The sequence below is a fragment of the Mastigoproctus giganteus genome, chromosome 2, assembly GCF_048544385.1.
Source record: "Mastigoproctus giganteus isolate SK-2022 chromosome 2, ASM4854438v1, whole genome shotgun sequence".
Lineage (NCBI taxonomy): Eukaryota > Metazoa > Arthropoda > Arachnida > Uropygi > Thelyphonidae > Mastigoproctus > Mastigoproctus giganteus.
The window spans coordinates 102,745,319-102,762,262 of record NC_143576.1 but is presented as its reverse complement, the minus strand read 5'-3'; the positions used below and the strand labels follow the sequence as shown (position 1 = coordinate 102,762,262).

Genomic DNA, 16,944 nt, shown 5'->3' with positions numbered 1-16,944 from the left:
ATCTTGAACAGTATTTCTTTGTTGGTATGAAAAGCTGAGTAGCTTCCAATATTAATTCCTTGAAGGCTTCCCATTTGGAATTTGCTGTTTTAAACAACATCAGTTGATTCCACTGTGTAGAATTTTTAAAAACTGTCTTAAACCAGTGGTGCCTCCGTAGCCAGGTGAGCAGGAGCGGCAGTGCATAGCACACGCTTCTTGATTAGACCGGGGTTCAAGCCCATGAACACCAAATACAGAGGATGCGGAAAGGTCAGAGAATGACCACTGCATATCCCCGGAGCAGTATGACCTTAGTTTCTAATGCTCCTAAAAACCAAACAACAACAACAACTTAAAACAGTGTAGTCACCTTTACGAAAACAAAAACCCTTTCCTTTACCCTTGATGGTAGTTACATCTTTTAAGTAAATACTACATCAGTACACTTTGATCACTGCCTCCCAATGATTCCTTTATCTGTAAATTCTTGATGCATGAATAATCACTGCTGATAATCAGATCAAGAGTGTTACTCCCGCTGGTTGCCTCTCTAACATGCTGCTGTAAAAAACAATCATCCAATAAATCCACAAAAGCCTCTAGTGTGCAAGTGACCAACCCACAAGTTCCAGTCAATATCTGGGAAGTTAAAATACCCCATTATAAGACACTCTGATTTACTGGCCCACTCTTTCTCTGTATAATTGTTCATTGTACTCATTAGAGTCATCAGGCTTATAACAAACTCCTACCCTCACCTTTGCTTTCCCAGTGCTTATGTCATACCAAACTGACTCAACATTGCACTGTCCATCTGTGTCAAATGGATGCACTTCCCTAGACTTTGTGTTTCTTAACTAACAGCACAACCCCTCCTCCCTCCCTTCCTACCCTGTTGACAGTGCTCCCCAATGTACACTACATCAAGTACAACTTACCATTCGCCATTTGTTAGTGGACTGTCCTCACTTTCAAAACATCCGCTTAAACACCTTTAAATCAATTGCTAATACACAGTCATCAATTAATTTATTGCAGATTCTGGGAGATGATCCTAATAAAAAAAGAACTATTTCCTTTCCTGAATCGGATAGGAATATATCATAAAATATAGTTTTTTTTTTTTTCATATTCCCCATTAGAAAGACACAATAGGATCTAGCAGCCTATGTGTTGTTAAACCCAACAACAAGTTCCTACCCTGTCTATCAATACTGTATACATTGTACTCCCCAAATTCCAATTCTACACTGCTTATATCTGTGTGATACCTTGTCTCTGATATCCCAACAATATCTACCTTTGATGTCTTGATCAGCACTTGAAATTCATCAAATTTATTTACTATACTTCTAGCATTGGTGTACATGAAAGTATACATGCACCTGTTCTTACTCTTACTTAACCTAACACAGCCCATGTATTTATTTGTTCCATGATGACTCCCAGCAGCTCTTGAAATCTAAAGCAATCTGCTCTCCAGGCTGCTGCTCATTACAATAGAAACAGTGAAGAATCACTTTTACCTCTGCCTGCAGCTCTGTTAATCTTTTAGTTTGTGAATCTCCTCAAGTCTGCAGTTTTACAACCTGCCTAACACTGCCTCGATAGCATCAGAAAATATTCTTGCACCCTTTCTATTTAAGTGGATCCCATCCCTGTAGAAGCAGTCTCCCCTATTAGCAAGCACAGACCATGCTGAAAAAAATTCTACCTCATGAGGTTTGCAATATCTCTCCAGGGCCGAATTGGTTCACAAGGCTCACATCATATATTCTCTCCTATCATATCAGGCTTAATATCTAAGATTGCAGATGATACGAAGGTTGGCAGGGTTGTTAATGACACTAATGACAGTACGCTACTGCAACAGGATCTAGAAAAGTTGAGCAGATCAGCTGAGAGGTAGTATCTGAAGTTTAACATTGACAAATGTAAAGTACTGCATTGAGTAGCAGTAACCGCAGAGTAATGTATCAACTGTGTGGTACTGTACTGAGGGTAGTAGAGAATGAAAAGGACCTAGTGGTAATTGTGCAGTCTGATATGAAGTTTTCTGAGCAGTGCAAGCAGTCTGCAAGGGTAGCTCATGGTGTCTTGTCAATGATATTCAGGAATTTTTCTAGCAGGAATAAGAAGGTGAACATCCCCTTGTATAAGGCAGTGGTCAGGCCACACCTTGATTACTGTATACAAGTCTGGAGGCCTAATTTTAGGAAAGATATAGAGCTGCTGGAACAAGTACAGAGAAGGGCATCAAGATTGGCAAATGGAATAAAGGTTTGCTTTTGCAAAGAAAGATTTAAGTTCTACAAATTGCAGTGTCTGGATGTTGTTTTGTTGTTTGGTTTTTAGGAGCATTAGCAACTAAGGCCATATTGCTCCAGGATATGCGGTGGTCATTCCTTAACCTTTCCGCATCCTCCGTATTTGGTGGTGACGGGCTCGAACCCCGGTCTAATCAAGAAGCGTGTGCTACGCACTGCTGCTCCTTCCCACCTGGCTACGGAGGCGCCAGACAGTGTCTGGAGACTAAGCATCTCCGAGGTCATCTGATTGAGGTGTATAAGGCCTTGAATGGTTTCAGCAAGCTCAGTGCTGATGGGATTCTTCCTCTTGCCCAGATCAGTTGCCTGAGGGGACATACATTCAAATTAAGGAAAGACAATTATAGAATATGTGTGGAAATTTGCCTTTAGCCAGCACGTGATTGATTTCCGGAACAAACTTCCATCTGTCGTTGTAGAATTTGACAGCTTAAATAAATTCACCGCAGAACTAGACTTATATTTAGATTTAATGGATAGGTGAAATGGGAAGGGTTTTTATTTATTTATTTTTTTTTTTTTTTTCTGGCTGATGCTATATAGGCTTGCTTTCTTGTATCATTTGCCTCTACTAATGCTAATAAGGGAAAATACAGTTGGAAATGTGGAATTTTGAAAAATTGCAACAATAAAAATATCGGACAATGACAATACCAAAAGTAAAATTTCAAGATGAATTTTGAGAGCTCATACATTTTGAGTTAATTTAACTCTTTGACTCTGGCATTGGAATATGATAGGAATCACTACCGTAGAATCCTGTGTCTTCACCTTTTGTTTCAGGGTAGGGAGAGACCCTATGACATGGTGGCTGTTGCTGTGGTTGACTGTTATAGAGAAGTTGACTGCTTTTGTGGCATGTCACATGTTGGCTGCCACCACCCTGGTAGCGATTCTCCATGTCCTGCCCCTGCTGAGATCTTTTGGAAGCATTAAGGATAATGTTATACCATATACTGTGTTGTCTGTCCTGGAGGAGCAAAAATTTACTACTGAAGCTGCTGTAGGATATCATACTAACTTCACGCTGAGCCCTAAACATTACAGAAGAAAGAGTGATTGTAATTGCTTTTATATTTTTACTGTTATTATCAGAATTCCAAATTTATATCATTATAACTTTATTGCAAAATTTAGTGTTTTATTGAGATATCTGATTATTTTGATAGGACAGGAAAGAATATAGAACAGTACTTTTTGTACTCATTATAGTGAATAGGCTAATAAATTTATTACTGTAAAATTTTATAAAGAAATACTAATGTACTAAACCTTAAAGCCATAAATATGATGAATCTTAATATTTATTTGAAAATTTTTAACATGCATTTTTAAATATTTTGCAGAGCTGTACAAGAGACAAAAATCAAATTTGAAAAGTTGGTACAAATAAAATTCTTAAATGCCCAGAATTTTGTACTGAAAAGGTAAATCATAGAATATAGAATTTTGTACTGAAAAGTGTTTAGCCAGGTTTACATGATATGACTAAAAGTATTTGTATACATACATAGATGGTTGTAAAAAGGGCTTTTAATTCAAAAACCTGTAGTAGTCATTATGAGAGTTGGAGGAAATGCCACATGTCTAATTGGGAAAAATTCAAACAATCAGAAATTAAAGGATGTTATGCATTGACTACATATTTCCTTTGTCAAAGTCATGTGGACCTTAGCTTCTAATATTTGATATAACAAAAAGTTAGCTTAGTTAATATATCTATAAGTAAAGACATTTGGAATATTTTGGCCATATATATGGTTTTTTTATCAATAAATCTTTTCATCTTTTAAAGGAAAAAACCGTGTATATGGTTTTTTAAAGACCATTGCAGTATATTGCAAAAAGAATATAAAGAATATCGCAGTGGTCTTTAATATAGGGTTGCCATATATATATTTGGGACAAAATGGCTTCAACATAAAGAATGTGGAAAATAAACATGACATTCCATATTTACAGTGATTGAATTAAAAAATTTGGCCAACGTGATTTTTACCTTCACTAATATATCAGATGTTTGTAGTCAGTTTTTATGCATAGAGTTTGAAATAATTCTTAAACTTTCACATCACATTACAATTTCTACACATACAATTTTTTGTGTTTACCAGTAATGAGTACATCATATTACTACAATTTAGGGAAGTAGATATGGCACGGATATGTTGTTTTACCTACAAATAATGTTTGCATTAAGGATAATGCAATTCTCACGTTAATTGAGGAGAATTAACGTGTTTGCTCTTGGCTGTCTGTTTCCCACCATTTCTCTCAGTGATGGAAAGACAGTTGTAGTGTGAGTGTGTACAGTTTATTTGCTTATCAATTGCATATTGTTTGTTTCTTTTGCATTTTTCTTAGCATTGTATTGTTAAAATGCTTAAGCAGAATCAAAGAAGTGTCTGAATAACCCTGACAATTTCTGCTACTTTTTTGGATGGTTTACAACAAAAATATGGATGAAGAAAATATACATTATTACTAAATGTGCATTTTCTTTGTACTTTGGTTGCAAGATTGGTGATCAGGACAAAACTTGGCCACATATGTGCTGTATTACTTGCACCACAAATCTGAGGTATCTAACTGGGAAAATTAAAAGTATGCCTTTTGTTGTTTCTATAGTTTGGTGAGAACCATATAACCACATTGACGGTTGCTGTTTATTCACTACAAAAATATCAGGAATGTCCAGAAAAAGCAATCACAACATTAAATATCCTAATATATCATCTGTAATAAAGCCTGTTCCACGTAATGAAGACTGCCACTACCAGATCCCCCAAAATAATGGGATAAAGAAAGCAGTGATAAACAATGGATTCTTGTGTTGCATATTTTGCTGGCCTATCCACTTCAACAGATTTGGACTGCCAACCAGAAAATTATGATGTGCCACATATAATTAAGCAAGAAGAGTTTAATGACTTAGTTTACGATTCAAACTTGTCTAAAGGGCAGGCAAAACTTCTTGGGTTCTAGGTTACAACAGTGGGAGTTATTTGAAGTAAGAACCAAAATTTGACTATAGAATATCAAAAATATCAAAGTGGTTCAAAATATTTTGTTATGGAAGACAGTATGTCTTTTAAAGGTACTAATAGTCTTCTGAATGAACTGTGCATTGAATGCAATCCAATTCTAATGAATGGTGTATATTTATTGATGCTTCAAAAGCAATAGAAATGCATTTCCATCAGTTCCTCTGCTTTGTGCTGTTGGTGTGAAAGAAACATAAGAAGATATGACCAAGTTACTGAGTGCATAAAGTACCATGACTTTGCATATGGTGTTCTTAAGGTATATGGTATGTGTTGTATGGTGATCTTAAGGTAATTAGATCACTCACTGGTTTACAAGGAGTTTTCACAAAATTCTGGGTTTTTTTTCTGTTTATGGAACAGTTATGCAGCTGAAAAACATTATATTGTCAAGTAGTGGAAAAAAGAGGGAGGAATTTTTACTAGGGAGAAGTAATAAAACATATGTCTACTGGTTGAACCAAAAAAAAAGGTTCTTCTACCTTTGCACATAAATCTTAAATTAATGAAGAATTTTATTAAGGCTGTGGATAAAGAAGGAAACAGATTCTGGTACTTAAGGGAAGTGCTTCCCAATCTAACAGATGGCCAACTGAAAGAAGAATTTTCATTGGGCCTCAAAGAAACTTCTCAAAGGTGGTGCATTCGAAACAAACCTGCAGTAATATTTAACAAGCGCCTTTCATTGCCATATCAATTTACCCTCAAAGTTCCCCATCATCCCTAAAAATTTGGTGGGGGAAATTGAGATTGAAACTACATATCTACAATGAAAATGCAGTACCAAGTTTGTTGGAGTACTTCCATGTTGGAAGTACCCCAACAAATTTGGTTTTGCTGGTTTCTTAAGAGAGAAAGCAAAATGGACTATAAGGAAAACTGAGTAGCAAGCATTTCTAAGAAAATAGAATGTATTAAATGAACAGAAATAGAACAAAGTAATTTAAAATGAATAAAACTCATTTTTAAAATAGTGTGTATTATTGAATGATATTTGAAATTGGTAATTCAAAATAAATGATATGGTAGTGATAAGTTATCTTTGTCTTCTTGGAATCATCGGATCAGTTTCCTTTAGAATCTGCAACTTTTGCTCTCTCTCTCTAGGTATTAAATTTTTTTTTATTAGCCAGTTTAATTAAATACCAGGTGGTTATAAAATAAATTTCCCTATTCAGGAGACCCTAGTGTCAAAACAGTTAGAGATAGCACTGTGAAAATCGGTGGGTATGTCATTTAGGGTATGGGGAAGTGATTTGTAGAAGGAAAAGAAATTAGTTCAAATTTACACTACCAGGGGAGAAATTGGCCTGTAAACATGAGATGGAATACTTAACTTAGGATTATTAATATCAGAACTCAGAAATCTACAGATATTGTTCTATGTGCTTTCCTTCACTTGAGATGACATTCTAAAAATGGAGGACCGGCACGTGACACAGTTTAACATAGCATCTCATTGGGGATGTTGGCTACATGCTGTTTAATGCTTGCTTTCAAATCAACAAGCGTCTGTATCCTCCATGGTAAACTCTGTCTTTCAGGTATCCCCATAGCCAGAAATCGATTGTTGAATGGAGCAGTTTCTTCTCTTGTCTACCAACGTGGGGAGGGGCACCATCTTGCATGAACACTATGGTCTCCAAGCATTGCCTTTCTTGCAGAGCGGGAATAATGTGATTTCTTAGAAGAGCACAGTACTGTGCACTAGTTACCGTACACCTTACAGGGCCACGAGGTGTAGACTCTTCAAAGAAAAATGGTCCGATTATAAACTCTGCTGTGAATCCACACCATACTGTAATGTATGGACTTTGTAGTGGTCTCTCATGCACAGCAGATGGACGAGAAGTGCCCCATATTTGGAAGTTTTGTGCATTTACAGCTCCATGAAGAGTGAAATATGCCTCATCAGACCACAAAATCATTCGAGCCCATGTATCGTCAAGTTCCATACGAGCCAGAAACCGAAGAGCAAAGTCTATTTGTTGTTGATCACAAGACTTTAGTTCTTGCACTATGTGAATTTTTTTATGGGTAGCAGCGTAAAATTATTTGAAGTTCTTTATGTACAGTAGACCAAGGAAGGTTCAAGTCTCTCTTGACACACCTCTGGCACTACTGACTGGTAGTGTTTCTCATTCTGACCTAGAGGCCATTGCAACCACCACTTGATCCACTACCTCCATTTCGATACGTGGTTGTCCCCTACCTGGAATTACACCTAACTTCCCGGTCACTTCAAATTTTTTTATTAGTTTTCGAAGCTCCACTGACGTTAAAGGTCCTTTACGCAAACCTTTAAGTTTCCGATATTCACGCAGTGCTGCATTAGTGTTACTATTATTCTGGTAGAACAGTTTTACTAAAAAGGTACATTCCTTTTTTTGTAAGAGCCATAATGGTTATTGACGGTTGTGTTGGCCTTTCTGCTTTTATCTAGCAGGATGTCATTTGCATAAGCAAATGACTTGAAGTAAATGACAACTTTTACATTTTTAAAAGTGCCATATTAAGATATTTACTTTGATTCAATTTTAAGTATGGCCCTGACTTTCATAGTACAAAAATATACTAATAAATAATTTTTACATATAATAAGGAAAAGAAAAACCTACTTTAATCAATATTTTTAGGCTTAACAAAAAGAACTTATATGTAAAAAATATATTATTGTAAAAGAATAGCAGAGTAATATTGTGCTAGTTTTAAAAGCATTCCTACATTCTGGATCACTAAGTCACGATCACTAAGATTCACTGCTTTTATTATCACAATGAATTGCAAAGATCAGTTTTGGCTTTTAAGGATTTGCCAAATATTATACAAGAACTCCCCGACTTACGTAATACTTGACTTACGCAAATTCGACTTTACGTAAGTTTTTGCCAGCCAGTGCAAACTTAAAAAAATTGTGGAAACGTATTTTGCATCCCGTAGGAATAAATGGAGGTATCATGAAAATATTGTAATTTGAACCCAATAACACATTGTGTTTTTTTGTTTTTTTTGTAATTCGTTCCAAGTCCTTGGAAGTTGAAAATTTCGCTATATAACTAAGCTATTTATCTCTCTAAAAGATTGTAATTTTGCAAATTACAGTGTCTGGAGACTAGGCACCAGCGAGGTGATCTGATAGAGGTGTATAAAGCCTTGAATGGTTTGAGCATGCTCAATGCTGATGGGATTCTTCCTCTCGCTCAGAATAATCACCTGAGAGGGCATAAATTCAAATTGAGGAAAGACAGATGTAGGATAGACGTGCGGAAATTTGCCTTTAGCCAGCGGGTGGTTGGTTGGTGGAACAGACTTCCATCCCTTGTCGTGGAAGTTGATAGCCTAAATAAGTTTAAGGCTCAGCTGGACAGGTATTTTGAACGAACAGAGGGGTGAAGTGGAAGTGTTTTTTTTTTTTTTTTTTTTTTTTTGCTGATGCTGCATAAGCTTGCTTTCTTGCATCGCTAACCCCGGGGGCTCACATCTGGTGAGTATGGGCTTGGCAAACCCAGGGTCCTGAGCTGGATATCATCATTCTTCTCTTTCTTGGTGATTCCCTTGTACTTTCTCTCTCTCTCTCTCGGGGTAACTCGGGATTTTTTTTTTTTTTGGCTGGTGCAGCATAAGCCTCAGGCTTCCTTGTACCATATGGCTAATAATAATAATAATAATAATAATAATAATCAAATGCCTCTACTAATGCTAATGCTAATACGTGCAGCGCTGTTTTTTCCCTGGTTGGCAGAAATTTGTACTAATTTTGTTTCTTCTACAAAATGCTTCCCCATACCCTAAATGACATTCCCACCAATTTTCACAGTGCTAACTCTAACCTTTTTTGACACTAGGGTCTCCTGAATAGGGAAACTTATTTTATAACCACCTGGTATGCGAAATAAAAAAATTATTTAATTAATGATTAAACAAATAAAAATAAAGTTATATTATTATATTAATTAATATTCATTAACTTGAAGAATTAAATGATATAGATTTAGGAGGATTATCGTATCTTTTATTTATTTTATTATTTATTTATTTTTTTTTTTTTTTTCAGCCAACAGGATTTAAACTGCTTAGTTAATGCAGTGCTCTTAATGCTCACAATAGAACAAACTTTACCTTTGCAATTAGTTGCCCTAGTATTGTATTAATTTAAAAGCAAATGACATTGCTAAAAGACATCTGCCATTCATTTAAGAGATGAGACAATAGATAAATAGCTGAAAACCTTTTGGGAATGTTATGAAGTCTTGGAAAGGCTAATCTGCTTACTGCACTACTTTCGAGCAAATATTTTTAAATGTAGTGCAATGTCAGGGCAACTCATTGTAAAGGCAAAGTTTCTGCTGTTAAAAACACTAACTTCTGCTAGCCGCAAAAAAAAAAGTGACACAAGAAAGTTTAACAATGCAATAAAGCAAACTCTTTACCATAATATTTTGGGCTCTTAAAAAATGTTTTAATAATTCATATAGAAAAAGGATTTAGATCTACATATGAATCTGTACAAAATTCATTGACATTTTCTGTTTTATTGTTCATTAAAAATTCAATAAGTCAGTAAGTTTCAATGTCAATAATTTTAATCCTTTTCAGTCCAATGCCGCAATCACTCTGACATTGTAAAATTATGCTTTCTGTCCAAGGTTGCAGCAGCTGCAACAATTAATGTTGCTGATCATGAAATATCGGGGCTCTATTTATACTTCATATAAACATTTTTCTTTGTGTTAGAAATCAAAGAGTGTCTTATACTCTGTAACTTCAGAATTGAAGAAGTGAGTATTTAGATATGGCGACACTGTATCATAACTGGCTTTCTGATGAAGAAATTATTAGAATTTCTGATTCAAAACACGAATAAACTAAAGCCATTTTGTGGTGTTAACATGGGACTAAATGAAAAAACTAATATAAAAGAATACTGTCTGAAGAATGAACAGACAGAATTCTCTTTTTCAAGAATGTATTTAGCAGAAAAAGATTTCTGAATGTTGGAAAACTGCCCAACAACAAAATAAAAAAACAAAAGGAATTCAAAATATGGGATCAAAAGTAAAAAATACTTTTGTCAATCCAAATAAAGTTTTTCATTCATCAAAAGGTAGCCTTTTGGTGATGTAATTTGATCTTCTATTGAGTTTTCTTATAGACAGATGCAGAAGATTTATATCGGTATGTCTGAGCTGCTAGACGTGCTTTGTATATGCTATTGTATATAAGATAATATTGAATATTTAATTTCATGTATGGAAGGTGCATTGACACAAATAGGTTATGACAATGTAGTATTGGCTTTTGACATAAATACTAAATCCAATATGTGGTACAGTGGTATGACTGATAACAGGGGAATGTGTATTGAGGACTTTATAATATCAAATAATTTAGTTGTACTAAATGAATCACAACAACTGTATACTTTTAGCAATGTACATGTACAATGAACATTGATTTGACACTGGTTTCACCAGATTTTGTAAAGAAAGTGTGCCACTGGGTTGTTGATGAGAATGCAACAAACAGTGATCATTGGGCTATATTATTTCATGTAAATGTGGGGGTATATAGTAAGACTTGTTATATTAAAATCAATGAGCAGATGAGGTTTGCTGTTTGTTTGTTTGTTATTTGGTTTTTAGGAGCATTAACAACTAAGGCCATATTGCTCCGGGATATGTGGTGGTTATTCCCTGACCTTTCCGCATCCTCCATATTTGGTGGTGACGGGCTCGAACCCCGGTCTAATCAAGAAGCGTGTGCTACGCACTGCTGCTCCTTCCCACCTGACTACGGAGGTGCCTATGAGGTTTGCATACAAAAAGATAAATTGGGAAAAATTTAATGATTCCTTGCAATTGGTTTTTTGTAATGATAACTATCTGGCTCTGAACGCCATGAATGCTGCCACAGAATATGCATTTTATATTCAAAATGTACTTTTTGAAGCTTTGAAGTGTGCATCTATGTATAGGAAAGTCACAGATAAGCAGGAACCATGGTAGGCTGAACAACTGAAAATTTTAAGGTGAGATGTTTTTTCAGCCAGGAAACAATTTCAAAGATATATCTTCAAACAGGCCTATGGGGCTGGGAAATTCCATACTGCAATAATTAAAGACAAACACCAGCCAAGGAATAAAAAATTTTTACTTTAAAAATAATAAAACAATGTGATACACTATCGGAAGACTAAAATATTACAATAAATTACGATAAAATAAACTACGACAAAACGTTAAAAATATACCAAAGCAATAAAATTATCTAAAAAAAATGGATTAAAAGCGATAAAACCTGAAGCTTTCGGAGACTGCTGTCTCCTCCTTCAACAGTATACTATTACTGCAATGACACATCCTTAAGTAGCAGACCCATGGCACTCATGCACGTGGTCCATCAGACACATGGTCGGCATTCCCCACACGCGCATCGGAAACGGAAGTGGCTCGGTAGCGTGTCAAACAGAACCGGTCATCCCGTCTGAGGACAACCGCCTCAAACAGGGGATGTAAACATGTCCCCCTGTCCCTGTTAATAGTATTACGACTGGATGAACCGATTCGCAAGCTCTGGAGCCACTTGCGTTCCCAAAATCCATGGGCATGGTCCGTAATGACCGCGTCTTCAGGGGAGATCCGATGCTGCTTCTCCCAGAAATGCTCTGCCACAACAGACCTCGCATAATTAGCAGTCTTAATAGCGGTCATGTGTTCCCCCAGACGGTCTTTTAAACGTCTCCCCCCACATAACACTCCTCACAATCCGGGCACTTAATCTCATAGACCACACTACTAGTATAGTCCTGGGCTACGGGATCTTTAACTTGAGACACCACCGTGTGCAATCTCCGTCCTGGAAGTTGCACACAGTGTGTCTGACACTCCCGCAGTGCCCGTACGCGTTCTGAAAGGCCCGGATAGTAAGGAATGTATGCGGTAGCCACAGGGGCAGGCGAACCCCTACGATTGGAACTCTACCTTATAAATATATTTTTCCAAGACCCTCTGGGGGTACCCACACTTCCTGAGGTCTGCTGTGACTCTGCAAATTTCCATTTCCTTATCCTCAGGGGTACTACAGTGGGTCCCCACCCTATTCAACAATGCCCTGGCTACACTATTCTTATGATGATAAGCCTGTGCCGAGCTGTAATGAACATACTGGCCACGGCACATAGGCTTTCTATAAATCGTTGTCTTAATTCTAGACCCATCTCTGCTAACCAGGACATCCAGAAACGGGAGGGACCCAGCTTCAAAGATGTAGGTCTCGTGATATAGAAGAGGCTAACTATTATAAAGAAATATATAGGTGTAAAAGGAGAGAATATCATATGGTTATTTATCAGCATAAGTTAAGATCATGGCAGAATTTGGTAAGAACTGCTGGAAACAGTAACCCTTGGGGACTACACTATAAGTTGACTATTAATAAAAAGATAAGAGCAGGATGTATTTCACACAGTAATTGTAGATGGTAGGGAAACAGTTAGTTGGGAGACAACTATTAAAGTTGTCATAGACAAGCTGTTTCCTGAGAATTGTATAAGTATTGATACTCTTGAACAGAATGAGATGAGAGTAGATAATAGAGCTTATGTCAATTATGAGTATATCTCTCTTTTTACAGCAGAGGACAGGTGGGAAGGAGCAGCAGTGCGTAGCATACGCTTCTTGATTAGACCGGGGTTCGAGCCCATCACCGCCAAATACGGAGGATGCGGAAAAGTCAGGGAATGACCACAACATATCCCAAGCAATATGGCCTTAGTTGCTAATGCTCCTAAAAACCAACAAACAACAACAACAACAGCAGAGGAGTTAGTTGTAGCTATCAAACAGATAAATGTTGATAAAACTCCTGGGATTGATTTGATTGAGAGCAAAAATATCAGTAAGTTATTAGATATATCCTCCAGTTCTGCTGAATATGTATAACAAATTTTTATTGGAACTCACATTTCCTATTTTCTGGAAATGTGCCCTTCTGAAATTGTTGCAAAAACCAGGTAAAGAAAAAACAAATCCCAAGAGCTTTCAACCAATATCACTGTTATCTAACTTAGGCAAGTTGTTTGAGACATTGATTTTCCAGCGATTAAGTAACTTCGTGAATTTGCACCATATTGAAATGCCATTTCAGTATGGCTTTAGAAAATCCAAATCTACTGAGCACATGATTAATGATTTGGTGCTTTATGTTAAAAATACAGATAATAAATATGTTCTTACTCTGTTCATTGACTTTGCAGGAACTTTTGATTTTGAAAGAACACGAGAGTGTTCTTTACTCCTTAAGACAGCTGCATTGTCCAGAGTAAATATACAGTCAGTCCTCGTATAACACGCGTTTACACTACACGAATTCGATCATACACGATTTATAAATAAGGGAACATAATTCGCTTATGCACGATTTGCCTTTGTGTTTACAAGAAATGGTAGTTGAACACGGCAGAATCACCCCAACTGAACACAACACAGTAGGAATGAAGAGAAGATTCTGAAAATTTATTTGTTTTTATGATTTCGTGGAAGGGGAAACACGTTTCACATAATAATGTAAAAACCTACAGAATTCCAGCTATTGGTATCACAAATGAAATTAGATCGACTTTTACTACCCGTTTATAACAAACTCCACTAGCAGGAATCCCCAATAAACCGGAAACTGCAAATTGTTTTTATTGTTTTATGGTAGTGAACTCCAGAAATGTGCTTTAGTAAAACGTAAGCATGTAATATGTGAGAATAGTATGTTTCCACCTTTACTGCATTGTTTATTCAGTTTCTACATGGGCGCTGCATCGTTTATTCAGTTGCCACTTGTTCGCTGTGTGTTTATGTATATCAAGCTTGCCTCCTCATTTTTGTTCTTTTTATAATTGTGCTCTATTCTCAAAAAAATGAGTAAAATACTTGAAAAAAGTGCAAAAAGGAAGCATTCTGGTGAAAATACTTCAGAGAGAAAAAGAAAAGCAATATCGATAGAAGAAAAATATAAAATTGTGAAACGCTTTGAATGGAATGAAAGAACATGCGATATTATGCGTGCTACAGGCCTAAATGAGGGAACGCTGAGAACAATTAGAAAGAATGCAGAAAAAATAAAAGCAACTTTCATAGCCAGAACAACACAAAGTGTAACAAAATCAATTAGATCAAGACATAAAGAATTGGAAGAGATGGAACATCTTTTATCTGTTTGGATAGAAGATCAAACAAAGAAATTAGGAACAAGTTTGCTTACAATAAAAGCAAAGACATTGGCAATATTTGAAGACCTCAGAAATAAAGCTGGAAACCCTCAAGAAGTGCCTCCCTTTACTGCCAGTAGTGGCTGGTTCAATAATTTCAGGAAATGTCATGCTTTCGATAATGTGAAATTATCAGGTGAAGCTGCGAGTGCAGATGAAGCAGCAGCAAAGGCATTTCTGCTGATACTGAAAAAACTACTTGAGGAAGAGGACTATACACTGGACCAAATTTTCAATTTTGATGAAACCGGACTGTATTGGAAAAAAATGCCATCACGAACATATATCTCAAGAGAGGAAGCACGAGCTCCAGGCTTCAAGGCTGCTAAGGATAGATTGACCGTTATGTTAGGAGCAAATGCAAGTGGCGACTTGAAACTGAAGCCTGTTGTTTATCATGTAGCCAATCCACGAGCATTAAAAGGGATCGTAAGGACTACCCTGGGTGTTTACTTTAGGAACAGCAGAAGAGGGTGGATGACAGGGAAGATCTTCACTGACCTTCTACTAGATGTGTTTCGAAGCTACTGCAAAAAGAAAAATTTGGATTTTAAGATTTTAATTATTTTGGACAATGCACCAAGTCACCCTCCAACCCTTGCTGAACTGTCACAAAACATCAAAATCCTGTTTTTACCACCTAACACAACATCTCTTATCCAGCGCCACTTGACCAAGGAGTAATTGCTGCTTTTAAGCACTATTACAAAAGACACGCATTTAAGATAGCAGAAACAGAGGGCAAAAATGCCAGAAGTCTTTAACTGGCAACAGTTAAAGACTTCTGGAAGCGATTCAACATAAAGAATGCAATTTACATTATTATTATTATTATTATTATTATTATTATTATTAATAACCATATGGTGCAAGGAAGCCTGAGGCTTATGCTGCACCAGGAAAAAAAAAATTTTTCTGAATTACCCCGAGAGAGAGAGAGAGTCAGAAGTAAAAGGGAATCACCAAGAAAGAGAAGAATGATGATATCCAGCTCAGGACCCTGGGTGTGCCAAGCCCATAATCACCAGATGTGAGCCCCCTGGGGACAATAATTGTGGAGGCTTGGAACGAAGTGACAAAAGAATGCTTACATGGTGTTTGGCGGCCTCTTTTACCAGATTTTATTTGTGAAGGCTTTGATCCTGTAAATAAGCTTCCTAAATTAAAAACACATTGTGTTGCCCTTGCAAAGCAGGTTGGCTTTGAGAATTGGAGGAAGATTTAGAAGAGTTGCTTCAGTCTCATGAAGAAGAAATTTCAACTGAAGAACTACAACAACTTGTTGCTGGAGGGCAGGTGGAAGATGACGAAGTTGAATGCCTGAACGCCACCATAATACAGCTTTCTACTTCAGAGTTATCTTCAGTTTTAAATTCATTTGAGAAAAGTATGCAATGGCTAGAAGATAACAATTATAATGCAGAAAGAAGCAGAAGAGCACTTCATACAATTCTATCTGCTTTGGAGCCATATAAGCAGCTGCTTTGTGAAAGAAGGAAGATTGCAAAACAACAGAAACTAATGTCTTTTTTATGAAAACACCCAAGAAAGAGACAGAAAATGAGCAACAGCCCTGTAGTTCTGGTGTGACCACATTTCGTCCAAAGCCCTCATCGGCATCTCCTCCATCTCCCAGTTCCAGTAATGATGACAACCTGCCACCACTTTCCCCATAATTCTGCAGCTTAAACCCTTTCTCAAGCCCTTTTCCTCAAGCTGTCTTCATTTATTTTTAAGGTAAGAATCTAAATTTAAATGATTAAGTTATTAATTTTACATTTTTCAACTGTGTGTGTTTTATTTCGATTATTTATTGTGTTTGGTAATGTTTTGGTTACAAATATGTGTGTCCAATCTTGGGTGGTCGGCACCTAACCCTATTTTCCCCATAGGGCCTGTTTATATTGCACGATTTTGCATTGCATGAAGTTTTCTAGGAACACAACTATCGTGTTATACGAGGACTGACTAAGTTGTAATAAGCTATTTAACTTCAAGGCAGATAATTGTAAGGGCATGGCATTTAACTTACAGGAAATTAGTGTCTAGCAGATGCCTGCAGGGATCTGTGTTTGGTCCCCTATTCTGGAATTTGGTTTTGAACCAATGGCTTAAATTGAGACAAACAGTTTGCCATAAAATAGCATTTGTGGATGATCTGCTTATTGATATCAATTGACCACCAAAAATTTTGTTAAATTGTAAGCAAATTAAATTTGTTACCCAAACTAAGTATTTAGGTGACTTATTAGATGCTAGGTTAACTTTAGTTCCACACTTGCATTATTTGATGAATAAAATTAAGCGTTTTAGTGCAGCAGTAATATGGATT

General features: G+C 36.5%; 1 protein-coding gene across 2 annotated transcripts in view; it reads left to right on the top strand.

Annotated features, from left to right (window-relative positions):
* Window positions 1–16,944, top strand: part of LOC150089470 (cilia- and flagella-associated protein 100-like) — a 310,734-nt gene that overhangs the window by 126,780 nt on the left and 167,010 nt on the right. For both annotated transcript variants that reach the window (XM_090368613.1, XM_090368614.1), the window contains exon 6: window positions 3,656–3,736. In XM_090368613.1, coding sequence (XP_090224739.1) covers window positions 3,656–3,736 — 81 coding nt within the window. The remainder of the gene's footprint in view (window positions 1–3,655; window positions 3,737–16,944) is intronic.